Raw genomic sequence first — 26,293 nt, 5'->3', positions numbered from 1 at the left:
GCCAGTGGCAACATCTGGTTATTGATCATGTGACTCATGTGATATGAAAATGTTTCCATTCCAATTTTACAAAATAAACCAATTTTGATGTCACCAAAAAAACCCACCTCATCCTAGTGCCAAAACTTTTTTTTATCAAAATGCAAGCGCTTTTTTTCAAAATTGGTGTGTTTCAATTGAGCAACGTTATTTTCAAAATGTTAAACAATTATTTGGTCAACGGAAACGCAGTTTTTGTTAACAAGTAGAATTAAGAAATAGTCAAAACCATCCATGAACAAAAAAAACTAAACACTGTTTTTCCATGTAATAAAAAAGTGCTGATCCATTATCATCATGTTGGAAAGAACTGATAGTTTTTTTTTTTTTAGCTCCTTTTCCCTGGTTGATTCGTTTTTCAACTGTGAAAGAATCCATGTGTTAGCATAACACTTCAATGCAACTTCCTTTAGCAGTATGTTTGACTCCATCAGAATGGAAGTCACCCCCTCATCACTCCTGTTCTATTTTCTTCTTGTTGTCTCCCCTCCCACCCCGGGCGCGTCGCAGTACAAAGTGAACGGCGCCGGCCCCCTCATATCTGCGCCTGGGCATCGCTGCAGCATGGCATCTCAGCTCAGCGAGCAGAAGGGGGGAGATTATTCTGTGCTCACATCAAAGGAGGTTTGTCTAACTTTGGTCTGGCGTTGTGCTGGTAGAGCAGGCCCCCGGTGCAGCCTCTCCGTTCTTATCTCTCCCCCACAGATTCTCCCCGCTTTCTGCTGCAGCACAGCTGGCTCCCGGTAACACTGACGCATGAATTTGTGGTTCTGTACAGTCAGGCGCGCACACAAACACCAATTCCCGTTCCCCTTGTATGAAAACACACAAAGACGCACAACACTGAGGCAGCTCTTTTTTCTCCTTCTTCTTCTTCTGATATTAGTAGAATTTGTTCTGCTGAGCCAGTATCTCTGCCTCCCTTCTCCAGCCTCTGCTGAGAGGTGAACCTGGTTCAGTGAATATATGAAATGGATTAAGGAAAACGGATTATCGCGGGACAGATGCATGGAAAGAGAACTCTCCACATGTGAATATGATGTTCAGTGTGTATTGTGTGCATTAAAAGCCTAATTCATTGGGGTCAAGTAAACAACAGTTAACTCTAGCTCAATCCAATTTATTTTATTTTTAGTAACTAATTTTATTATTTGAAGTAGGAGAAATGGTTCTCTAGAATTTATTCATCTCATAGCAGCATTTTCCTCCCTTACACACTATATCGTGTTCACACTCTGCACAGAACACAGCCACAATGAAAACACATCTTCATAATATAGGGCAATTTAAAAGGTCAATTTAGACTGTGAAAACCCACACATCACCTCACTGATCCCAAGCAAGACTTCAATGAGAAACCTTGTTTGCTTTGAGAAAATGCTGCTATTTTTGTTCCTGTTGCTTATTGTTAAATCATGCAAATATAATAGCAAAAGAGTGAAAGCAGCAAAATCCAGATTCATGTAAAGCTGGCATTCAGTCAAGTGTAATTGTTTTTGATATTTTCATCTTGACTATAAGAATTTCTGTGAAAATATATAAAAGAGACACTTTTGAATTTGCTATAAATAACAGAGAAATGTGGTTGGAATGTGGACTGTACAGTAAGTAAGTGTTTATATAGATGTTTACTTATTTCAAACGAAGGTTAAAAGATGTAATGGCACAGATGAAACCACATCAAATGTTTTTACGGAAAAAAACATTCAGGGTTTTTCTTTACCCTAATTTTTAGCTCCCTCTGCAGATTCTCTCTCATATTTAACTCAGGACTCATCCTGGACCTCTTCAAAATGCTGCTGCTACTTCCAGTCCAAAGAAACATGTTGGTCAAATTAAAAACAGTGGACCTCCATTTTATTGCACTTCAGTATTTTTCTGTGAAACGTAACTCCAACTTATTTGCAAATTCACTCATTCACAGTTTTTTTTTTTTAATTCAATAGAAAACACAGATTAGGAGGCTGAAATACCGAGACTCAATTCTACTTAACATGCATATGGCTGGGGTTTGAAAAGCAGCCAATCCAGGAGAGCCATTTATTTTCTTAGTTCTGATTGGCTGTACCGCTAAGCAGAGCATAGACAAGGAAGACTGTAGATGTTAGCTTCTGTGGAAATGTTGAAACAGTTTCCACTGTGTGTATTAATGCATATTAAGGTATACTCTGTGATTGAATTATTAAATGTACTATACATTGAATTATTAAATTAGGCAGTAATAATAATGACCCAAAAGATGTTTTACTTTCAGAAAAAAATGTAAAGAAGTGAGACAAAAAATAAGACTTTCTCACACCCTTTGTAAACAGTTTGCAGGCACACAGCTTAATACTAATATGCAAGGATACAATTTAACTTGAATTTACTATTTATTTTAGACTGCAGCTCAAAAGAAGGACTTCACATCTGGATCTTTCTTCCCTGTGTTGCTCTGTCCATAAATTCCTACCTGCTGCACAAATCTGTCTTTATTTTCCATTCTCCTCCATAGACTCCCTCTCCTCCTCGATGTTTTTGTTGTTTTGTTTTCTTCTATTCAGGACTTGATGCTTGTCTCCAAATAATCGTCCTTACACAGTTCACCTTATTTCTTATTGTCATCATATTCTAATGTTGCTCTGATTCTCTTCATATTAGCCCTTCAAACCCAGATCACCCAGCACTTCAGAGTATTATAAATGCAGCCTCTGTCGATCTACTGCCTCGTTAAAAACACAACACGATGTCGGTGCTGCTGCAAAAGGTTTTTGTTTTGTAGAGATTGCATGCACAGCAAAATTTCTGACACCTGTGTGAAGATGTGCATTTTGCAACGATGCACTACTGAAGAGTCAGGAAAGCATTTTTTTTTCAAAAGCTTAAAGTTTATGCAGTCAAACAGAAAGTTACATGTGAATGGGTTAAGCACCCTTCTCATAGCTAATAGATATTTAGTCAAATTGCTGCACTTTCTCTCATCTCGTCTCAAAACTGTGATGAATTAAACGCGTGTGTGGGAGAGGATGACGAAGAGAGAGACTGTGTTTGTGTTTGCCAGTCTGCTCTGAGTCTGAGCTGCTGTTACAGACATTAACCGATCTGTCAAAAACGGTGGAAATAAAATCTGACTGGTTCCAATGTGTGAACCCCACCCACAACAGACAGCCAAGCCTGCTTTCCCATTTCATGTTGAATTTCTGAAAAACAAAGAACATGTCTGATGATAAAACAGAATTTACATTCTGAATTATTTCAAAATCAATTTATATAAACAGATTTTTTTTTTTTAGTAAATACTTGCTTAGAACAACAAAGACAATAAATGTTTGTAAGTTCAATTTAAATATTTTTGTATTGATTTCTGTTTTAAAATGCTTAAGTTAATTCAGAGTGACAAGATGTAAGCAGGACTCAAATAGGAATTCATTTAATCTCAAGATGTTGGTCAATGTTTAACTTAGTTCTTCAGGTTGGAACAACAGAACTCAGAACATCATAGCAAGAGCACAGTGACTCCTACTGGTGCACTGGTAACATTGCAACCTCTAAAACTGGAGCACAGTTCAAATCGTCTTGGTTCCTGGACAAACTAGCAGCCTGAGTGAATAATTTGTATTGTTTGTAACCAAAATATCAACCTTGCCTTATCAATGAAATGACTTTCATCTGAAGATAAATTCCTAATCTTCCAAGAAAGTTATGAATGTGATAAAAACAAAAAGAGGAGATTCTGCCCTTACAAGAAAATCCCATGAAAATCCCATGATTTTACATGGGATTTTCATGGGATTTTTTTTGCAAGGGTGTATTCTTTATTTTTTTGAAAAACTTTTGATGTGTTAAAAAAAAATAAACAAACTTGCCTGCTAAGGATTACAGGAAGAAACGTCTCTTAATTCAAATCTGTCTACTTACTGTTAAAGTACTGGATGATCACTAAAGTAAATAAACAAGCAAACATAATTAACTGAGCAAGCTTATTACCATAACTCTACTCAGGACAATTCATTTATAAGATATACAATTTTGCTGACGGACAAATTGTGTCGTGCTAATTGCTAATCAAAAACTAAGCTGATTAAAAAGTATCTGTTTATTTCTCAGGTGTAAAAGTGAATATTGCTTTTGAGATTCAGGTTTGTAGTTTTATGATCTAATTTTAATTTTGATTTTATTTGTTTTAGTCTTAGAAGGGAGAGAATGAAAGATGGGAATGAGAGACTGGCGGACTGCCAGGGAATTAACCCACATAGAAAATGATGAAAACACAAAATTTCAAGGGTTTGCTCAAACTGCATTATTTTAAGATGCAGATAATGGAATGTATTTAGTTGATAAATGAAAACATGAATACATAAAATACTTTACTCGTCTAGATCTCCACAGATGGTCAGATTCTGCAGTTCAACAGGATCTGAAGCATACACTTCATAAATTTCCTCAGTTTTTCTCACTTTTTACATGTTTTAGATAATAAATAAATGTGATACAGTTAACCTAGGTAAATATTAAAATATTGATTTTCAATGAAAAATAGCATCCAAACTAAAATTCTAGTTTTGTAGATGATGAATTATTTGCTATTAGACAGATTTTCATAAAGATGATTGGTTTTAGTAGCCACATTGAGTCTTGTTGCCAGATCTATATATTCAAGAAGTCTCTTCAGCCTGTCTGACAACATGGAGAAAATCAGAAAATCAAAAAGTAACACAGAAACCAAGAAAGGAATTCAAGATTATATTCGAGATCAGACAAGAAACAACTTCACTCACATCCTTCAGTCTGAAAAGAGTTACAACACCAACTTTAAAGATTTAGGTTCTTGTGAATCAGAGCGAGAGCTATTATCCACAGATGGAGAAAAATAAACAGTGGTGAAATTTCCCAGGTAGGGCGGGTGTACTAAAAGCAATCCAAATATGCATCAACTACTAATTCAGGACGTTACAAAACAACTGCGGGCTTACCTTTTCACAGCAAGAGAGAGTGAGAAACAAAGTAGCCCAAAAAACCTTTTGATGATCATAATGACTTTTCAGTACGTCTCAAGGAAATGCAGATTTTCAGAGAAAAGTGATCATCCCAGCAGTACTGTGGTGGTCTGAGGCTGCAGTGCTGCTTGGGAAACTCGCTGTAATTGATGGAAAACCCTGAAAGACATTTTCTCGTCATCAGTTAATTTCCTTTAGCTCAAATAAAACTTAAACGGTTTTGTTTTTGGTCAAAATAAAGTCAGCACTCTAATGTAATTAAAATGCTGTGGTATGATCTTAGAGAAGAAATTCATGGTGGAAACCCTCTGATGTGGCTAAATTACCATATATTTTTATAAAGAGCAGAGATCCAAAAAAAAAACAGACTCATTGCAGTTATCACAAATTCTTTTTATAAGTTGTTTCCACCAGGGCTAGAACAACAGGAACAAGCTTTAAGGGACAAACACTTCTTTGCATGGAGGCACAATTGTCTGGAAAGTAAAACATCAAGTTTTGTATAATATTAAAACTTGATGATCTGAGCTTAGTAAAACAAAATAAGGGATCAAAAACATTTTCACAGCCCTTTAATTGCAAATTGAGCTCAGTGACAGTTTTGACCTTTGCTCCATCCGTGCACCAGGGGTTAAAAGTACCACTTAGATATTCATTCACATATATCAGCCCCTCTGTTCTCAAACAAACATTGTCCTTGGCTTTTTTTCAGTGTTCTGTTTTTGATTCCAAAAGTCACTTTCTGGCTGGAAGGCAAACACAGAAGAACAAACGTCAGTTCAGAACCGTTAGCTTTCCGTCCGTACCTCTGTGGCCATGGACATCTGCACATTTTTGCTGCTAATATCGCTCATGTCTCTTCACACTTTCCATGTGAACGGGGAGGGTTTTCTGCTGATGCCCATCGAGCTCGCTCCAGTTCCCTGTAACGACAAAGCTGTGGAGAAGCTTTCTCGCCTGGCTGTCACTTACATCAACGAGGATCGCACCGAAGGCTACAAGTTTGCCCTCAACCGCATCGCCAATGTCTACCTGCACGCTCAGGTCAGGTCAGCAAAAACATCAACAACTAGTGGGAAGTTCTTCAGCTACACACAAAAAGTACTATAGTATAAATATGTCCAATAGGCTTTTGCAGTGGTTTTGCTGCTCTGGGCCTAATAAAAGAAACAGTAATGGGACATCTGTAGCTAAAAACAACAGGAAATATTTGCTGTTTATGCTTTGCTATAATCAGTTTCCTCTGACGAATCTCACTTTTAATATTTGTTCAAATAAAATTCCTTTGAAGCCTAATAAAAGATGGTCAGTAGGACTGGAGTAACTATTAATAAAGTCCAGGTCATTTCAGTACACACCTGCCTCTGCAAAGCGGTTTTATGAACTTTACGCTCTGCTGCTGAAGTCTAAGAACTAACTGTGAAATCAATTAGGTTTTAACAGATATTATTTAACCTTCTAACCTAAAAGTAATCATTTTATTTTCAGGGCTATGGCTAAAATCAATATCATACAATGTACAGCATATATGACAGTTTCCATCTATGTGAACTATACACTCAGCTTTTGCCAGATGTTACAGTGGTCAGAAAAAGTCAGTGGCTCATGTAATCTGCGACTTGTGTTTGCATTGTGAATAACAGGGACCAGGAGGTAATGTGTATTACCTGGACCTGGATGTCCTGGAGACCAAATGTCACATCGGGAGTCCAAAACCGTGGAAGCGTTGTGACGTCAGACCCTTCATGGAAACAGTAGGACACACAAACACACGAATGCTTTGTTCAAATACAAATATTTGCATTTGAGCTATACATCTCATGTTTTTGGACTTCTTCTTTTCCTGCTTGAAATATTTTGTTTCTGCTTTTCCTGCTAAGCAGTTTGACTCTGCTCTAGCTTGATTTTACTCAAGCTAGGAGCTCATGTTTGCGAGGCTTGGTGCTCCCTTTGTGTTCCTTTTTCTTTTGGGTTATTTTGAGCTACTTTAGACTTGTTTCTGCATTTTGTCATTTAATTTTTCACTTAGCGTTCTTTAGTTTATTTTAGTCCTATTCTTCACAAGTTATATTGTGTTTTGGTTTTGTGAAACCTTCTTTTTTTGTAATAAATCCTTTTTAAATTTCACTTGTTTCTCTGGTCACTATGTTACCAGAGAACGTAGTGTTCCCTTAGACCTTGAGGTCATCTTGGGGTCATAACAAGCACGAGTGACAAGGGAACTTTAAACTTAATTGGCTTGAGTCATGAAGACATTTGTTCTGCTTTGATGCCAATCTAGGTTCATTTTTGGAGATATTTTTTATATTAAACATTCAAAGCATTTATGACTGAGTGATTAAACCAGAGAACTTGTCTTTCTGATTTCTTTCAGCAAATCTCAGGTAACTGCAACACCACCATTCTGCACACACCTGAGGGTTTCTCCTACCTCTACAGCTATGACTGCGCTCTTGTGCCAGGTAAAGCTTCATATTATTAAACACAATGAGCATATTACAGTGGCATATCAACATATTAAAAAAATTAAATACATAGCCTTGTTATGCGTTGAATGGCTGCTCTTTGTGCCATATAAACTGTGTTGCTAAAGCTTCAGCTAGTGCTAATATAAAAAAAAACTGTAATACTCACTACAAACCCAGTAAAAATTGGAACTACAGTTAAAATAGTGGTGTAAATATTGCTTTTTTATTCTCCCCAAATATTTATTCTGACACTTAAAGATGTAAACATGAAGAAAAAAATCAACTTGCAGACTAAAGAAAATTGCGCCAAATGTTTGTCTTTCTAAATCAGTTGTGATCAAAACATAATCCACTAATTTAAAGCTGATTTCAAAAATTGTCCTTATTTTAATTTTTTTATTTTAATTTCACAATTTTTTTCTATAAGCTCTAGCTTGTGTTTTAACCCATATCTTTATAGATCAATAAACCCTATTGTTAGATCTACTGGATGTGCACAAGATCACTCAGGCAAGCTCTTGTCGCTGCAGATCCTCCAGAGAAGCTACTGCAGACTTGTCCAACGTGTCCCGTCCTGCTCTCCGTAGACAGCCCGTTGGCCATGGACACCGCAGGGATCACTCTGGAGGCCTATAAGAGGCAGTCCACTCTGGGCGCTGGGCTTGGCGTGAAACGGGTCACCCGAGCTGCGGCTCAGGTACCGCAGTGGTTAATGCTGGCAGGAAACGAGTCTCTGCTCCTGAATTCATTGCTCAACAATGTATTGAGTGTTAGTTTTATGGGGAAACTACACAGAAGATTAATCTTTGGGTGTGTTTGGGCAGACATTATAGGGCAGGTTTTAGCTTCTTTGGGCCAGTTGAAAACCATTACCACTCAGCAATAACTATAATGCAATGGAAGCACAAGGCTTCAAAGGATCAATGAAGATTTTTTTTATGCCTTTATGGCTTGGCCAGCTTATGTTTGTGGAGCAAATACAGAACAGAATAGTTTCTTTGTAAACTAAATCTTTGTATATTGCCTCTCGTGGTAAATGGCGGTGTAGCTGTGGGATGAAAACTAAAGGGTTATGGCCAATGATGGTCATTACAGGACATTTCACATAAAAATACAACGGCTCTCCGGCTGGCAGTACTTGTGAATGTATTTGTGCAGTTTGTCACATCATTTTATTACACAGAATGTGCCAAAAAAAGCTGTGTTTGTGGAGTACACGGTCCAGCAGTGTCCAGAGGGATTTACGGAGAGAGGGACCTGCCAGCGACTGACTCTCAAATCAGACACACAGGTACTTCAGCAGGCATTAACCCGGTCAAACGTCAAGGGGTCGCTCCATTAGTAACATCTGTGACTAAAGTATATTATTTTTATGTTTATTTTCACATATATTTTTTTTACAATCCTCAGAGATTACCCTGCTGGAAAATATTAAATATATACCACCAATCTCCAAAAATGGAAAGACAAGAAAACATGCTTTTTAACTAATGCAGATACAATAAAATATATTTTTCTTGTTTCTGCATTAGTTAGATCCTTTTTAGAGTTTTCAGTCAGTTTTCTCAGTGTGAAATTGTTAGGTGAGCAAACAAATGTACAAGGTGCTGTTATTCCTAGCAAAACATTCTACAACCTCAGTCTAAAATTAACAATAATAATAAATAAGCGAACTAACACATAACAAGTAGACACCCAACAAAGAATGAATTTGCTGTGTTCTATGAATAGATTAAACAAAATTGTTCCAGAGAGTAAATAATGCTGTCAACTCTCCTAACATTTTGAAGGTAATTAATGTTGCCAAAGCTTCAGTTTGTATCTCATTTGTTGTCACCTGAGCAGTTCCTGGACATTGTCCTTTTTAACATGACAAGTTATTCTCTATTTTTAAGCTTTGTGTTGTTAAAAGGCTTCAGTGTAGGATTTTTTTTTCTTACTTCAAAACTTTGACAGGATTTAGAATTATGCTGGCACTCCATGTAAATATTTGAACAACTGCTAAAAACATAAATTGTCTTTTTTCCCCTTCCCTCAGACGGCAGGTTTCTGTGCAGGATCCGTGTACGGAGATGTGAGCAAATACCCGGATGTCCAGGTGTCCTGTGAGATGTATAAGATACAGGTACAGTAACAAAAAAGTTAATGTTCTATTATTCTGTTGTATTTTACACCACATTATAGAAGTCATTTCCATTGGAAACAATACAAATCAGTAATCAGCGTGATTAAAATAAAGCGAAAGCATAAATAGGAAAGTCTGTCGACATTTTTCAACAAAATTTGTTCATTTGCAATTAAACAAATGTATATTGAATAGCTTTTTTACAAACAAAATGGCAATAGAAATATTAAAAGAACCATGTGACATGAAATTACTTAGAAATTTAACGCATTCAAACTTCAACAGTACGCACCATTCAGATTACAAAGGACCAAAATGTCCACAAGGATGTATGAATAAATCGTTCAATAATTATTAATGTATGGTGAATTTTAAACAAAACTGGGAAATATCAAACATTATGTTTCTTAGGGGACTTATAAATGTGAAAGACTTACATGACGATTGTTGAAAGGTCAGGTAAGCCTGATTCAAATGATTTATTTAGCAGATTTGTTTTTCACCAGCTCTGTTTTTAGCAGTAGTTTGTGTGACTGTTTAGTGAACATAATGTTGCATGGCGCCCTGCATGTCTGAACAAGCTGGTGATATGATAATTCAGTGGAATGTTATCTGTTTCTCTGCAGAACGTGGACATGGTCCAACCGGTAAAACCTCAGGTTCACGACCTCCCCACAGACACCATGATCCCAACCTTTCCACCTCTGCCTGATGACCCTTTGATTGACCTGCAGCCCATTCCCTCTGACCCTCTGACTCCCGATGTCGCTCAGCCAGCTCTGATTGACCCCAAAGCTACGCCCTCTCTTCCTACAGATCCCCCAGTTGTGGCAAACCCCTCCGTCCTTCTCTCTTCTTCCAGTGAGTCTGCTGAGAGAATAGTACAACAGAACACAGGGACTCTGGATTCATCCTCTGAGGAAATTGGAGTCCTGGTGGCCCGGCGTCCACCGTTTAACTTCCGCTACCCGAGGCGTAAGCGTGACAAGCGGCAGAGCTTGACGGAGACCTCTCCCTCACACAGTCCGGTGTTCCTGTCTGATTTCCCCAGTGGGTCATCTCCTTTTCGATCCTGTCCTGGTCCGGCTCGATATGCCACAGTGTAACCAGTCCTTCGCTGCTCAGAAATCCATTTACTCATGTATGATTTACCCACTGAGAGTCTGAACCGATAAACTGCTCCAATCCCCGTCACTGGAGGCTTGTAATAATTTGTGCTAATGAGAGGAAAGCATTTTTTTTCTCTGTGGCCTTCAAGCGACCTCTCTTCTGTACTGTTGCTCCCAAAGCAGCTCAAACGTGAATTTAAAAATGGCTACTCACATTTTAAGAAATTGTAATAAATCTCCAGTAAACTACTTGAAGATAATAGAGAAGTTTGGATTTATTCTCTCTTTTTTTTGTTTTTTTTCCATCTAAAAATATTGTTTTAGACCTGAATATTTCAACTGGTCAAATATTTAGCTTGATTTCGGCAAACCTATGCAAATATTTACTTTATTTTTAAAAAGTAAGTATCCCATTTTGAAAATATTTATGTTAAGTAATGTAACTAATGTTAGTATAAGAATATTTGTTGGATTTAATGTCACTTATTTTTTCCCTGTGATATAATTACAACATATGCCTACATATCCAAGATGTATGGAAAAGATAAGGGAACATGTTTTACAGGTGACCATGACAACCTTCACAAGTCAAAATAGCGTTTTGTGTAGCAATAACATTGAATAATAAATAAATAAAAACATTTTTAGTACCTCAAAAAGCCTTGTATAAAAACTACAACAACAGAAGATGGCAAAGGGGCAAAAGGACTACACCCATCCATAACCTAAGTTGGAAACGGCCCGGATAACGTAAAATTAACATAATAGTGCATTATTGTCTCAAAAATTAAATAAAATACTTAAGATAAAGTACAACATCTATAGTATGTTTTATTTCAGAAATGGGGGTCGGAAACGACGAAATGGCAACGCCTGGATATTGAAGGCGGGCAGGAAATTTGCAAAGTGGCAAACAGACCAGAAATAATGTAACAGTAACTTTGAACAGCAGATGGCGGAAGTGAGCGTTAAAATGTATCTATTAACGGAGCGTGCGGTTTCCAGCTAATCACTTCTGCGTCGTTGCAATGAAGGACGTCTTAGTGGAAATGTACTCATCTCACTCCTCCCCGTCAACGTCACTTTTAAAACATAAACGTGTGGTCGCTGGATGAACAATTACAGAACTTCCCACAGCTCTTGAAGGCAGCAGCCATCGTATCCTAATTAAAGTCAGATTGTAACGGCGAGGAGGGGCTTCCATTTCTGCTTCCCGAGACCCTGTAGCAGTCTTCCTCCCAGATGGACGAGTGAGTAGTTGGACCACTGTAAACAACCTTTAGAAAATCAGAAATAACGTATTCATAACGTTTCTGACTCGAGTCATCTGTTTTTTTGAAGCTGGAGACATTCCTGTGGGATCTTCGCGGATCTCCCTTTTAAGTAGGTGGAACTTTTTCAGTGTCTTGAGCCTCGGTTGTCGTTGTTTGTTTATTTTGTTTCCTGTGAAAAGTTTGGCTGTTCTTAAGACATTTCTCTTCACGTCTCAGGGAGCAGCTACATGTCGCGGCATGTATGTAAAAGAAAAGAAGAAAAAAATCTCCGACTAATTCCGAGCTTTCTAGGACATTATTTCCCAAACAGTCACCACCACAAAGTCGGTGATTCATAATTCTGAACAGGGGAAAACAGCTTTACAAGTTTTTCCTCATTCTAGTTAAGCAAACATTTCAAAAACCTTAAACATCGCAATTAAGGTTAAGTTATTTTTATTTAAATACAGAGATGTTTGCTGTTACAGTTTCGACTCAAAAATGTCCACTCGGATTTCCTTCTCTTTTATTCCCATCCTCTCCAAAGTAGGACTGGTTTTAAAGTCTCTAATAATGGTTTCTCATCAGTTTTTTTTTTCTAAAAGTAAAAATGGTTAGCACCCTAAACGGCACCATTTAATTGAAGAGGACCTTGTTGGGCGTATTCACACTGAAATAGTTATGGTGTGGAGAATGCCACATTAGGCCTTTTATTAAGTATCAAAACTATGTAAGTGAATGAAGTTTGGATGCCTAACAGAGGATTTCACTTGGACAGTTCTTTACATTTTGCTCTTTTTAGTTGTTAGATAATTAAAGGGGTCTTAAAATAGAGTTCCAATAACAGCAACTTGACGGTTTTCGAAGAAGTACAAAGATGCCATTTGAAGAAACTGTCAATTGTTTGGTATTTCCATTAATTTCAATGTATTTCATTGGGCTAGGCTAGGCCAACACAAAGCAGCCAATATTTGTCAAGTGGAAGGAAAACAATGGTTTTCAATTTGGTATTTATTTTTATAGACAAATTTGTCAAGTTTTCCACTGCAGTTGCACGTGCAAGTGTTTTAGGCTGTGTTTCTGCCAATGTTCTGCCTCTAGAGCATGATATTTTTTGCAACATGAGGCAGGAGTTAATTTTTAAGCCAGATGATGACAACATACAGCCAGAACAACCAATGAACTGTTTAAATCAAAGAATATTCATGGTTTAGAATGGCCTAGTTTTAATCCAGACTTAAGTATAATTCGTATTCGCAGATGTTCTCCATCGAATCAGTTGAGCTTAATCCTGTGCTTCAAATATTTTGCAGCCTTTTTGTTTTGTGTTTTCCATCTACTTTGCTCCATCTACATCAGGTTTGACATGTATCCCTGTCCAAGCTGCAGAAAAGCATCCCTGCCTCGTGATGCTGCCACCATGTTTCACCATGGATAGCTTATGTGTGTGCAGAGGGTGATTGTTGATTACCCCAAAATAATGTTGCATAAAGTATATTGTCAGTTGTGGTTGTAGCATGACATAAATGTGAAAATGTTTTAGGGACATTTTTGCATAAACTATTGATTGCTTAAACTTGACTTCATCATTAGGCATTTGAATGACTTCAGCAGAAACTGCTCTGCTCTGTAGTTTAAACCCCCGCAGAGTGATGCTAACAAAAAAGGAAAAGCATGCAGTCAGCTCTTTGAGTGAAAAGACTTCAGCTGGTAAGTGAGGTCAGAGGATAAGCAGAGTCATTGAACAGGGAGGCGTAGCAATGCAAAGACCATATCTCAGTGCAGTGGTATGTGCACTGTTTTGATATGGTCTGTGGAATTTTGCAGGCATTGCGATAATCCTTCCTCTGACGTCTCAACGGTATCGGGAGGAGTAGCAGGTTGCATGATTTTCTTGTAACATCAGTCCTTAGTCTTGCAGGTGAGCATTATTTTAAATCGCAGTGAACAGAAGCAAAACTTGAATCCACCAAAACAAACAAACAAAAAAATATCCTGATTAATTTGTTACCAAGTACATGTACTGTTTTAAGTGCATTTTCAGTATTTACCTTGAGCTTTTGGATTGATTTCGGGCTAATTATTCTCAATAATGGGAGCTTTTCAACCACAGACATTTGACTAAAGTGTCAGGCAGCGTGTGTGTGTGTGTGGGTGTGCGGGGGTGTGTGTGTATGTGTGTTTTTCCTCTTTCTCACAAGCTCTGGTTTCAAGATTAGTGACAGTAGAATCCACAGATAGCAGTGGTCAGTGTTTCCTGGTGGATGTCACGGTTGGGGTGTTTGCTGATTCAGGTTTCTTAAAAAGGCTTGTATTCCTTCAGTGTTGGTGGTTGACAGGAATTCCTAAAGTGGAATTCCTGTATTTACTTTGGTTCCCGTCAGGACTGCTGGCTGGTCATGTATTGCTTCATTTCTCTGCCATATGTAAAGGATAGGGAATTTTTACATCATCTCCGTCAGAGGTAGGATTTATGTTTTTTCCGTCTAAATAATGTAAAGACCCTCTGTGCTTTCTGATCATGGGAAAACATGTAATTTTCTTCACACTGAAAATCTTCATAAATAGACCTGCATTATCTGTAAGATGATGTAGCAAAGGTTGAGTACTTAATTCAAGGAAAATGTAACTTGAAATAATTTAATGTATGTTAAAATAAATATGTGCAGAATTTGTTACATTTATTTTTTTGGATATAAGTGTGTTTCTCCACTTATATCCAAAGTGGAGAAACAGAAATAAACAAATACTAATTATAAAGTATAATTTACAGATTAACTGAGGTAAAATATAACATGAAGATGTTTAATCTTATATTAGTGCAGAGTGTTGGGGATATCATAATATGTTCTTATAATATATAGATTCTAATGAACTTTATTCTATTCACATCTTTGAAGTTTTGGGTTCCTCAATATTTGAAGTTTGTTTTACAATTAAGCTTATCTGTGTGTGTAAGATGAGTCCTTATTGGCTGCCTGGTTAATGATTTTGAGTAGACTACAGGAGGTCTTTACTGGCTTCTTTGTAAATATTTCATGAGATGCAGCACTTGATTGCAGTATATGTTACCGTTTACTCTAAAATCTCTTTGTGACTGATATTCAAAGTTATGCAATCTCTTAGCAGCAGGGAATTTTACTTTTAAATTGTAAAGTATTCAAAGACAGGTACTACTTAATAATTTGTATCTTACCTAAATGATATTAATCTTAGTAATGTAATTCAGACTTGGATATTGATTCATTACATAGAAATATTCATTTCAAGTGTTTATTTGTGTTAACTTTGATTATTTAGTCTAACAAAAATCTATAACATTATATAATTTCTTAAACGTTGTAATAGAAACGGAAATGTTATGGTTTCGACATAATGTTGGCACACAGTCATGGGGTAGACTGCTGATTTAAGTGAAGTCCAGCAGACAGTTACTCATTTCACAAGGAGCGATAATCACAGAAGATAATTTCTAAGGAAGCAGGTTTAGAGTGCTGCAAGCATATATGTGGAAAATTTAGTGGAAGGGAAAAGTGGTACAAAAAGGTGCATAAGCAAGAAAAATAACAGTTTATTGTGTTTTGGTCTTGAAAATTTCAAGCATCTCATGCTTCCCTGTGCTGTCAAGCTTTATGAAGACTTTGATTTCACTTTCAGCAGGACTTGGCACATTTCCACATTAACAAAGCTACCAATATCTGGTTTGACTGGAATTGGCTGGCTGAGTCAGAACGCTTGATCAGCCTACCAACTCAACTGACCCACATTCCACAGACTATGGGATATTACTAATAGAAAGAGGAGAATCATCACGTAGCTAACACTGTAGTTTATGTAGATATGTGAAGGTAGTCTCTCTGCACAGAAAGATGCATTGCATCATTGTGTAGTCATTTAAACCAATGGCTACAAGTCCCGTCAAGTTCGTGAACCATCACCTCCTTTATCCTCTGAATGAATTCCTTTCTGTGTGTCTAGTTGTAAGTAACTGAATGTTCCTCCAGTGATGCAATGTCATAACCAGGTGTTTGCTGATCTACTTACAACTCTGGAGTTTCTGTGCAGTTTGCATAAAGCATAATGGACATACATTTTTCATGCTTTCTCACAGACTGGAAATACAATCAGCATTTGAACAGTTGTACTAAAAGTATCACTTTGCTCTCCAAGTTTAATTTTCTCAGTCTAAATTAATTCCATTTTATCCAGTTTTGTGTTATTTGGAATTCTGTCCTGGTCATAGAATGATTTACCTGGCTTAAGATCAACTGGCGTGGTGCTTTAGCGTCACATGGCTTGGGCCAGATCTTATGGGAGAACTACTGGTGAGGCAACATATTGTTGCTCGCCCCAGAGGGCGCATCAGTCCAGACTTCTTAATTAGTTCAGACAAGTGGATTTCATTGGATTGTCAGCAGTTGAGTTGCTGGTTGTGTAAGATGGGAGTTTATCTTAACTTGCATATAGTTGTTTTACTTTTGTGTCCCTTAAACTGGCCTAAGAAGTTGCTGCTAAACCATGGAGGCAAATGTGAATTATGATGCTGGAAAAAAGGTTAACAGTGAAATATCATTTATTTCAGCTAAATCTGCTTCAGATTTCATCAAGCTGACAGCTTTTGGTTTCTCTAGAGCCAGTCTACATGGCAAAAATTACCAATCAAATCTGGACTAATTGGAAGTTACACATACTATCAGGACCTATAGGTCACTATGAGACCTATAGGTTCCTGTTTTTTTTTCTTTTTTTTTTTTTTAAGGCCAATTGCTTCAGAAACTTTCAATTTTTTTCTTTCTTTTTTTTTTTTTTAAGCCTAATTGCTTCAGAAATTTGCACTAAACCAAGCATGGCAGCAGAGCCTGTTGCTCTCACTTTAAATCATTTCAGCCCGGTAACGACATAAGGTTAATCTATGTTCACCCAAGCCAGAGGTCTACGACTCTGGCACTGGGCTGTTAAGGTCGATGCGAAGCCTGAGCGGATTAAGTCCTTTGTTTTGCTGTGACAACCACTTGGCAGTGTGCACAAAGAGAGAGCAGCAGATCCTGCTCTCTTGCGGAGGATTTATTTTTTTGTTATTTGCTTAGTAAAATTAGCACCCCGCGGTGCTATACTTTGTCTGTATGCGTTATGTGTATGTGCAAAAAGGAAAAAGGGAAGGTTGTTATGAAGAAAGGGCAACATTTGCTCCACAAGGTTGTCAAGAAGCTTGAAATGTCTGTCGTGTCAACCTGCCTGGAGTGTATCAGCATGAGAAGAGGAAATGGGTATGTGGATCTGTGTGTTGCTCATGAATGAATAGTCAAATGCAACTGTAACTTGATTTCTAAGAAGAATTGATCTTAAATGTACTTTTTAATTTTTTTAAGCTTCCAGATTTATAGCAGAAGGAAATGTAATCGATGTTAAACATAATCTTATAAAGTCAAATGTCATTCTCTTCAGTGAAATATCTGTTAATCCAACATGTATTTTAAATTGCAAAAATTCAAATGGTTAGTTCTCTACACACTACTATTATTATAATTCAAATTGTGCTCTTTATCTTTTCCTGATTCTGACTCATCTGCTTTTGCAGGCATTCATGACTGGATCTGCTTGATGATGTTGTTATGAAGTAATCTTTGGGACTTACTCATCTTTTTAGTTTTGCACCACAGTGTCATTGATAGCATGTTTATGTCTTCCAAGTAGTTTGTGTTGGCTTCTGTGTGTGTGTCATCTTGGTGAAATAGGATCTTCCTGTTGGTCAGAGTAAGACAAACCGGTTAAAGCATCCTGGCGATGTTTACATGTCTGTGTGAAGCTTGTCAGAGGGTTGCAACAATGCCAGATGTGATTAGAATGGTTTGTAGGTTAGTAGTTGAGAGTGAATGCAAAGTTTCAGATTAACTAAGTATACTTCTAATCTTCTACAGCAGATTGGATTTCATGGAGGCTTGTGTGGAATCAGTTTATATCCAAAGTGGAGAAAGTAAAGGCAGGGAGACAGTTATGCTACTCAAAGTAGCAAAGCCCCTTTTATTCTGAAGACCCAAGTCAGATACTTTGTTTTGTAATCTGTCACTTTTTAAAATTAATTAAAGCTTACTCTGGATTGGTGCTTGTGTTTCCTCTGCTGTTCGAAGACCTGCGATGATTAAGCCAATTAATCCGAATCATAGCTCCGTATGTCAGCTGGGCAAGTCGAAACTCGACAAGAGAACAACTGATACTTCGGCTGGATTCACACACAAACAGAGCAGGCAGGGTTTCTTTCAGGATTGTGCAGGTTTATGTATTTTCTGTCATCATAAAGTCATTATCTGCTTTGACACTTTTATTTGGACGACTTGATTTTTGCTCCTTTCCGAAGGTAGTGTGAGGAGGGTCAGGAAACTTTCATATGACATCAGTCCTTTGGGCCAATTAGGGTTAAGGTTAACAAACAGTGGCTGTATCATATGATCACTAGAAAAATATCCTGCATCCAACTGCACTATTTATCTTATGTAAACCAAAAATTATTCACGCCCCAGGCTGATTTACAGTAGGAAAGATAAGTATTTAATACACCACCAGTTCAAGTTTTCCTTTTTACAAAGAAAGGTTTGGAGCTGCTGCTGGGGAACACGGAGTTTCAGTTCCCTGTAAAGATTTCCTGTTGGGCTAAGCCACTCCGCAAACTAGGAAGAAACTTCATAGTAGCTCTGGCTGTGAGTTTCAGATCATTGTCATGCCGGCTATGTTACCCTGTATTAAAAAAAAAAAAAAAAAAAAAAAAGTAATAATCAGAGTACACTCAACACAATTCATTGAGGGTAGATGTTTGCTTTTAACTAGATGTGAGTGGATTTGACTCAGTGAAGCTATTCATCTTATTCACAGCTCTATATAAGCGAGGAATCAATTGCAAACTGAAAATATTTTTACTTTATTGCCAGGTTTAATCTAAATAAACCTTTTTTATTAAAACAAAAAAGCATCCTGTTTTTTGATGATGTGAAAATTCTGATTAAAGCTACATTATTGTCAGGATCATGGGGTTATTTTTCAAGAAGAACTCTATTTTTTTTCAATCTTTCCTTTTTAAAATTCCTTTTTTAAAATCTAAAACGCCATTGGGTTGTATAGTTCCAGGTCCTGGGTTGTATAGTTCCAGGTCCTGGGTTGTATAGTTCCAGGTCCTGGGTCCTCCAGTTGTGCAATATCAGGTTGACGCCTACAAAAAGAACCAAAGCAGGTTCAAAAATAGCACTCTGCTTCCCAGACACATCTGAATTTACTTTGTGTTTATGGTTAAAATGTAAGGTACACATTTTCATTCCAGGGTAACTGAGGCATTTTTACAGCTTTGCGGTCATGACAGACAGGAAATGCTTTATCTTATTTTGGATTTACAGCTTGTGTTTTCCTCTGGGAGGAATCATTCAAAATGCCATAAAATATTTTGGTTGTTTCAATCATTGAACATAACATGATTTTGTCATAAGGTCTCTGCAAATTAAGAGAATGATTTAGTCTGTTATACATTAGGTTGCTAAATCTGGACTGTTCTTGATCAGTTTTCAGATTATTATTTTTATTTGTTGTGTTTTTTGTTTTTGCAGGATGGAGTCCTCTTGCCTGGATCTGGCTCTTGAAGGCGAGCGACTCTGTAAGGCGGGTAACTATCGTGCAGGTGTCTCCTTTTTCGAATCTGCCATACAAATTGGAACAGAGGATTTACAAATTCTCAGCGCCATATATAGCCAACTGGGGAATGCTTACTTTCACCTCCAAGAATATAATAAAGCCCTGGAGTATCATCGACATGACCTCACTCTAACCAGGTAAAACCTTTAATGATTTGACTTTTTTATAAGTACAATGTTTGGTATTTTTAAGCATCCAGTTTTGATTGCATTGTCTGTGATATTCCCTAACTAATTTCCTTTTTTTCCTTTTTGTTTGTTATCCCAGAACCATTGGAGATGAACTTGGAGAAGCTAAAGCCAGCGGAAATCTTGGAAACACTTTAAAGGTTTTACGACGATATAATGAAGCTGTGGTTTGTTGCCAAAGACATTTGGATATCACAAGAGCTGTGTTTGATAAGGTGTGTTACATTTTTGAAGTTTTAAAAAGTAACAAGTGTTTATAGGCATAAAGTAGAAAGAAAGAAAGAAAGAAAAAAAGTTATGATAAAGCATTGTTTTTCATTGATCTGCCAGTGGAGAAATCTCTGGACCAGCTTTCACAGAGTCTGGATACAAACAAGAAAATCTGATGTCTGTATTTAAAGTATATAATTACAGCTATAGTCTGTGTGGTTTCTGACTGTTAAAATCTGCTGTTGGTGGTGTAGGTTGGGCAAGCTCGAGCTCTGTATAATTTCGGAAACATTTACCACGCCAAGGGCAAGAGCATCTGCTGGAGTGGGACGGAGCCAGGAGAGTTTCCAGAGGAGGCGAGAATCGCCTTTAGGAAAGCTGCACAGTTCTACGAGTGAGTTGCTATTCATGTGTATTGTTACACAAGGCTATGATGAGGTGGTTGTCATAAACTCTACTGTTTGGTATTTGTTTTGTTTAAATTGTTCGAGTGTTAGCCTTTAGCTTTAAATTTTAAACAATAACTGAGGCGCTTCTTTGTTGTATTGTTTTAAATAAGGTTATAAATGATGAAAACCACGTGATTAAGATTGTGAAATTTTTCCATCACCTAGTTCAGGGGTGGGCAACTCCAGGCCTCGAGGGCCGGACTCCTGCAACTTTTAGATGCATCTCCACTTCAACACACCTGAGTCAAATAATGAGGTCATTAGCAGGACTCTGGAGAACCTGACTGCACTTGGGAGGTGATTCAGCTGCTGGATTCAAGTGTGTTGGACCAGGGAGACTTGCAAGAGTTGCAGGACACCGGCCCTCGAGGACCAGGATTGCCCACCCCTGACCTAGTTACATTTTGTTCAGACAGAGAGTGTTGCTCAGTCACTGTGCTGTTTTATGTACTGCGGCTATCCAGTTAAAATAGACTTCCATACCACCTTGGATAAAACACTTAGCCGATAAAAACTACGTTATCTATTGAGTCCATACAGCTGAGAACCACAGCATCCATGTTTAATTGCATGAGGAGGGAAAAACATGCTTCGTTGTTACTTATTGCCATTGTGTGGTTCCAGTTAAAAGCAGCACGTTTCCAGATAAAATAGTTTATTCATTTTCCTACTAGGAATTTGTCTGTTCTAATCATATAACAACAAAAACCTTCCTTTCCACTTTTTTCTGGATTAATTATCCACTAATTTTGGATAATTCGTCCAATTATCCAAAACAAATGGATAATTGGACTAAGGGAAAATTGAAAGTTGTGTTGTTGATTTAGGATTTATCTTCATGTTCAAAAAAAATATGTTTAAATTTTCCCCAGTGTGTTTGGTTAAGGAAGAGTTGAGGGAGTGTTGTTCTTGCAGCTTTAAAATCTTATCTGGTATGTTTATTTCTTCAGACACTGATCTTGTTTTGTGCTTTCCCCTATTGCTGGTATTAAAGACACAACAAACTTTAAATTCCACATGAAAAAGTAAAATGTGCCGATGTGCATTACAGATGTGCTGTAAAACAACCTTTTTTGTGTATATTAAAATTTTGTTGGTGGTTTTTTTAAAATACAGAGCCAATTTGTCGCTGGTGAATGAGTTGGGTGATCGTGCAGCTCAGGGTCGTACCTATGGGAATCTGGGGAACACCTACTATCTCCTGGGTGACTTCGAAAGAGCTGTCACTGCTCATGAAAAGGTAGGCTTTAGCTCATTGTTCAGATTAATATTGCACTCCTGTGGGTCATAAAGTTGGTTCAAAAGAAAATAAATGTAACTAATAAAATGAAGATGAAAAATTATTTTGAAACTAAATAGTTGGAAACTGGGGAAAAAAACCTGGGGAAAAACAAGGTTTTGAAATAAATAAATAAAAAAAAAACTCAAACTGAAAACGATCTGAAACTGAAAGAAATATTTTGAAACAGGAAAAAAAGATGTGAAACTAAAAACTGATTGAAGATTTTATTTTTATTTTTTACTTTTTGGAAAAACTTTACAGCCTCAATTTAGCTCCATACTTTCCTAAATTTGGTTATATTTTATTCACAAAGAAAGCATCCTAATATGTATAAGGAGCTAGTTAAAACCTGACTTCGGAACAGTAATTTGCACCCTAATGTTTGTTTTGTTCTCCAGCGGCTTCTTATTGCCAAAGAGTTTGGTGATAAATCTGCAGAGCGGAGGGCTCACTGCAACCTCGGGAACGCATACATATTCCTGGGCCAGTTTGAAATGGCTGCTAATCATTACAAGTGAGTAAAACTTGGGTTTAGGGTTATTTTCACCTCATAGCAGGCAGATGAACTTGGGGGTTTGTGTGTTGCTGTACAGGCAGAATATCACAAAAATTTTATTTTATTTTTTTCAGAAATTCAGAAAAGGAATTTAATTGCTTTAATAAATAGTGATATATTTCAACAATTCTATCCATTTACCGGTGGCTTTCATATTAATTTAAATGACTACACTAATGAAAACCCAAATTAAAATTCTCAGAAAATGTAAATATTGCCCAAGAAGATGATTTAAATTAAAACAGAAAAAAGATTTGTACTCTTTTTTTTTTTTTTTTTTTTTTTTTTTTTTTTTCCGTTTACATTTTGGCTTTCTGAAAAGTCTAACAATATACTGAACGGTATATGTGCTCGATATTGGGCCAGAGCTGCTTTTGCTTATGCTTCGGGCATCAGTGCGACGTGGCACGGATCAGGAAGCCCAGGCTGCTTTAATAGCTACAGCTTCGTTGTTTCTAGTGTCACTCATCTTCCTCTTCGCAACACTCGTTAGATTTTCTGTGGGGTTCAGGTCAAAGAGTTTCTGTCTAATCAAGCACGGCGTCATTAAAACCGGGTAGAGATATTTCTGCCAAGTCCTTCTGAGAAAGGAAATTACCTTTTCCATAAAGCTGTCAGCAGAGGCAAGAGGAGGAAACGTCACAACGGACCTGTAGCATCTTGAATTCTATGACTCTCCACACTTCCTACTAACTCTGGAACTTCCATCATCCATCCATTACTTAATACGCACGAAATCTTTTTGGACTGTGGGAGGAAGCCAGAGCGCACGGAGAGAACCTGCTAACGGGAAATTTAAATTCTGTCAATGCTTAGCCATAAGCCATAAGAAAACAAGACAACTGAAAATTTTACCAAACTGAAAAGTAAGCCAAGGGAAGCAACAACACAGAGCAAAGAGAACCAGGATTAATGCATCATAATAATCCCCTGGACATTCTTCCTCTTCTTGGTTGTGAGCAGGAAGGGCAGGACGAGCATCAGTGGCAGTACAAGGGGCTGGAGGTCTTGCTTCTGCTATGTTGCTATGGAAACGATCAGATCAGTTCTGCAAATCAAACTACTGGCCCTTTGCACGTGACGTCACGCTCCAGCACTCCGCCATGACGGACGTCAAAACAACCAATGCGGTGTTAATGCCAGTCTAAAAGCAGATGTCTGTAACCTAATATCGCTTTTATTTTATTTTCACAATAAAATGTTAAATTAACTTTATTCCGGAAAGAAGGATGGACCACTGAGCAATACTCTAGTGCCTTTTCTACTTAGCATGGCTACGATATCTTTGAGTTAGCAGTGGCTTAAGATGAGTCCTGTGACTGTTTTAGTTTGTTATGTGTGTGGAGGCTCTTGGGAAATTATCTCCACCTTCAATCCTAATATTTTACATTTCCGCAAATCTCTTTAATGTAAATCTTTTGACAATTTTTTCAAGGCTGTTATTGTACCTGCTGCTTGTGCACATTTTTCTACCACATTTTTTTTCTTTGACTCAACTTTCTATTTATACGCTTAGCCACAAAACTCTACGAACAGCCACTTCTCCAGCAATGAGCTTTTAAAGCTTAAAATCTTTTTGTAGACAATTTAATAATTGTTTAAACCTCTGGATAAAAATCAAGTTAGTAGTACATTTGTCTGACCCCTAATCATAGTTCAGGAATGGTACAAATTTGACCCCCCAGCAAATGGAGCTGATCCAGATACACTTCCTTTAATATAAATATGTTTCTTTAAGGACAAGGACAAGGGTTTTACTGACAAATGATCTTAAGTATTTGTTACAACACAAATATGTTTGTCTTTCATTGTCCATGCTTTTTTTATTTATTTCAATTTCATGACAAGTAGGACAACAAACATGCAGCAGTGTTTTACTCAAAAGTACTCATGGGCACACCCATTCGTTAAACGTGGCTAAATACTTAACGTTTTCAGAGAGAGTTCTCATTTTTATTGCTGGGATTGACTAAAAAACATTCTAGACCAATAAAATAAAACAGCATTTGACCCCAAAAAGTAAGAAAACTGTACACACTTTCAGACTCTTTTTCAAACTTACAATAATTAGTCATTTTCTTCATAAATTAGACTACTTCGTTTTTAAATGTTGCATGTTTAATTTACTGCTGATGAGATAAAAATGTATTTAAAGAAAAAAACACCGCTTGTAATGTTCTGAGAAACAGAATTTTAGACTTTCAAATCAAACTACTTACTGTAAAGAATTTATTCCTCTTAAAAAACTGAATTACTGCAAAAAATAACTATACACTTTGTTCAAACAAAAAAATTGAACTATCCTTTTTTTTTGGTTGAGTGAAATCCAAAAATGTATAACGAATAAATGAAAGTTATTCACTAAAGACTGAGTTGGATTTGCACTGGAGGATGAGATTATCACACACTTTTAGGGAGAAATAAATTATGCATTTGAGTTCACAATTTCTTTATCATGACTGATTTATTTTTCTTCTCCTGATAGAGAAGTGCTTGGAAAAATGAAAAAGCTGTTACCGATCCCTCTCCTGCTCCCACTCTAGTCCCTTCTTTGACCTTGTTCCTCCCTGTCTCTCTGGCCCTCAGGAAGACTCTGCAGCTGGCCCGACTGTTTAAGGACAAAGCAGTGGAGGCTCAGGCATGCTACAGCCTGGGCAACACCTACACACTGCTGCAAGACTATGAGAGAGCCATAGACTTTCACCTCAAACATCTGGTCATCGCTCAGGACCTTAATGACCGGTACGACATCAGCACTTGCTTACTGCTCACTTTCCTTTGACTTTCTTTAATAGTGATCAAGGTGGTTCTTAAACTGGGAGCATTTTTTGTGGTGTTGCAATGAACACCTGTAAGACTAAAGTGGAGACAGGGTGATGTGAAATGGACTTTTAAAGACTTTAATGGGGTGCATATATCACAATGTACACAAACGTACACTATGTATTTTAAAGATTTATTAAAGTACAAGCTTCTGTAGGAAACCAGTCCTTAATTTGTAATGTTAGAATAAAGATGTATGGAGGATAGAAATGTGCCTTTAAACGTTCTGGAAAAAGATCCCTTCAATGTGACTTCATTCAGGCAAAAACTGTGAATTTAGTTTGCTCTGCAAAACATGTACAAATATTTTAGATTGTTTTTTATGATTAGGAGTACTTGTTTTTGCACAATGTCAGTTATAGTTGCTAAGCCGGTTTTCCTCTGTGTCCCTGCAGAGTGGGAGAAGGAAGAGCGTACTGGAGCTTAGGAAATGCCCACACCGCCCTGGGGAATCATGAGCGCGCTATGTTCTTCGCTGAAAAACATCTGGAAATTGCCAAAGAGGTGTGTTTTTATACTTCACCTCCCATTTCATAGTTGTATGCTTGTATTTATGTAGCATCATCTCCATCTAGTGGTTGCAAAGTAAACTGCAGGAAATAACTGTTGAATATTTTTATCAGCAGCAGTTTGTTGGAACTTGTTTTCTTTGTTCCATTTGTAACGTGGCAGACTGGAGATAAGAGCAGCGAGATGACCGCCAGGATGAACTTATCCGATTTGCGGATCGTTGTTAACCTGAAGGCAAACGCCGGCCTGAATCACATGTTCAGCAACAGCAACACCAACAGCTCTGGTGTGGCAGACAACATTCAGGGTTACATCAACCTGCCAGGTAAAGTTCTCTGGTAGCTTTTTACAATGCCATTTTTAAACAATGCCATTTTTTACAATGCCATTTTTAAACATCCAAATGCTTTTCTAGCAGAGAATTTGCCAGGAATGTTATTCCTGAAAACATTTTACCTTTTCTCTGTCTGCTTGTAAAAATACAGTGAAAATATTTCAAATTTACTAGGTGGTTACGTTTTCTTTCTTGCTTTAGGATGCAAGTCATCTTTGAGGAGAAAAGAGAGTCCAGAAAACGTGGAGAGCAGTCAGAGTCCTCTTAAAACTGAAAAAGTCGAGCCACATCAGGTAT

The 26,293-nt window shown here is 37.4% G+C and overlaps 2 protein-coding genes and 1 long non-coding RNA gene across 3 annotated transcripts in view; all 3 read left to right on the top strand.

The window, feature by feature from the left end:
- Positions 1-1,412, top strand: part of LOC114151058 (uncharacterized) — a 39,367-nt gene extending 37,955 nt beyond the window's left edge. The window contains exon 4 of the long non-coding RNA XR_003596875.1: positions 550-1,412. This is a non-coding gene — a long non-coding RNA (uncharacterized LOC114151058). The remainder of the gene's footprint in view (positions 1-549) is intronic.
- Positions 1,413-5,745: 4,333 nt separating this feature from the next.
- LOC114151057 (alpha-2-HS-glycoprotein) lies at positions 5,746-10,984 on the top strand. Its single transcript, XM_028027954.1, has 7 exons — positions 5,746-6,059; positions 6,659-6,769; positions 7,390-7,477; positions 8,014-8,180; positions 8,667-8,774; positions 9,522-9,608; positions 10,235-10,984. The coding sequence occupies exons 1-7, from the start codon at positions 5,832-5,834 to the stop codon at positions 10,712-10,714; spliced, it is 1,269 nt and encodes a 422-aa protein (XP_027883755.1). The 5' UTR covers positions 5,746-5,831; the 3' UTR covers positions 10,715-10,984.
- Positions 10,985-11,738: 754 nt separating this feature from the next.
- The window catches only part of LOC114151054 (G-protein-signaling modulator 2-like), an 18,542-nt gene continuing 3,987 nt past the window's right edge, over positions 11,739-26,293 (top strand). Inside the window, exons 1-11 of the mRNA XM_028027949.1 lie at positions 11,739-11,967; positions 12,059-12,100; positions 19,560-19,781; positions 19,912-20,047; positions 20,297-20,436; positions 21,608-21,731; positions 22,172-22,287; positions 24,916-25,071; positions 25,548-25,656; positions 25,825-25,987; positions 26,198-26,289. Coding sequence (XP_027883750.1) covers positions 11,960-11,967; positions 12,059-12,100; positions 19,560-19,781; positions 19,912-20,047; positions 20,297-20,436; positions 21,608-21,731; positions 22,172-22,287; positions 24,916-25,071; positions 25,548-25,656; positions 25,825-25,987; positions 26,198-26,289 — 1,308 coding nt within the window. The 5' untranslated portion in view covers positions 11,739-11,959. The remainder of the gene's footprint in view (positions 11,968-12,058; positions 12,101-19,559; positions 19,782-19,911; positions 20,048-20,296; positions 20,437-21,607; positions 21,732-22,171; positions 22,288-24,915; positions 25,072-25,547; positions 25,657-25,824; positions 25,988-26,197; positions 26,290-26,293) is intronic.

Source organism: Xiphophorus couchianus, chromosome 9 (genome assembly GCF_001444195.1).
Source record: "Xiphophorus couchianus chromosome 9, X_couchianus-1.0, whole genome shotgun sequence".
Classification (NCBI taxonomy): Eukaryota; Metazoa; Chordata; class Actinopteri; order Cyprinodontiformes; family Poeciliidae; genus Xiphophorus; species Xiphophorus couchianus.
The sequence above is the reverse complement of the archived record's forward strand: the minus strand, read 5'-3'. Positions and strand labels throughout refer to the sequence as shown.

Bases quoted from the DNA above. Each gene is read 5' to 3' on its own strand.
- LOC114151057 (XM_028027954.1), top strand. From the start codon at position 5,832: ATGGACATCTGCACATTTTTGCTGCTAATATCGCTCATGTCTCTTCAC. The intron at 7,478-8,013 runs GTAAAGCTTCAT...TTGTCGCTGCAG, and splicing joins TGACTGCGCTCTTGTGCCAG to ATCCTCCAGAGAAGCTACTG. The intron at 8,181-8,666 runs GTACCGCAGTGG...TTTATTACACAG, and splicing joins TCACCCGAGCTGCGGCTCAG to AATGTGCCAAAAAAAGCTGT.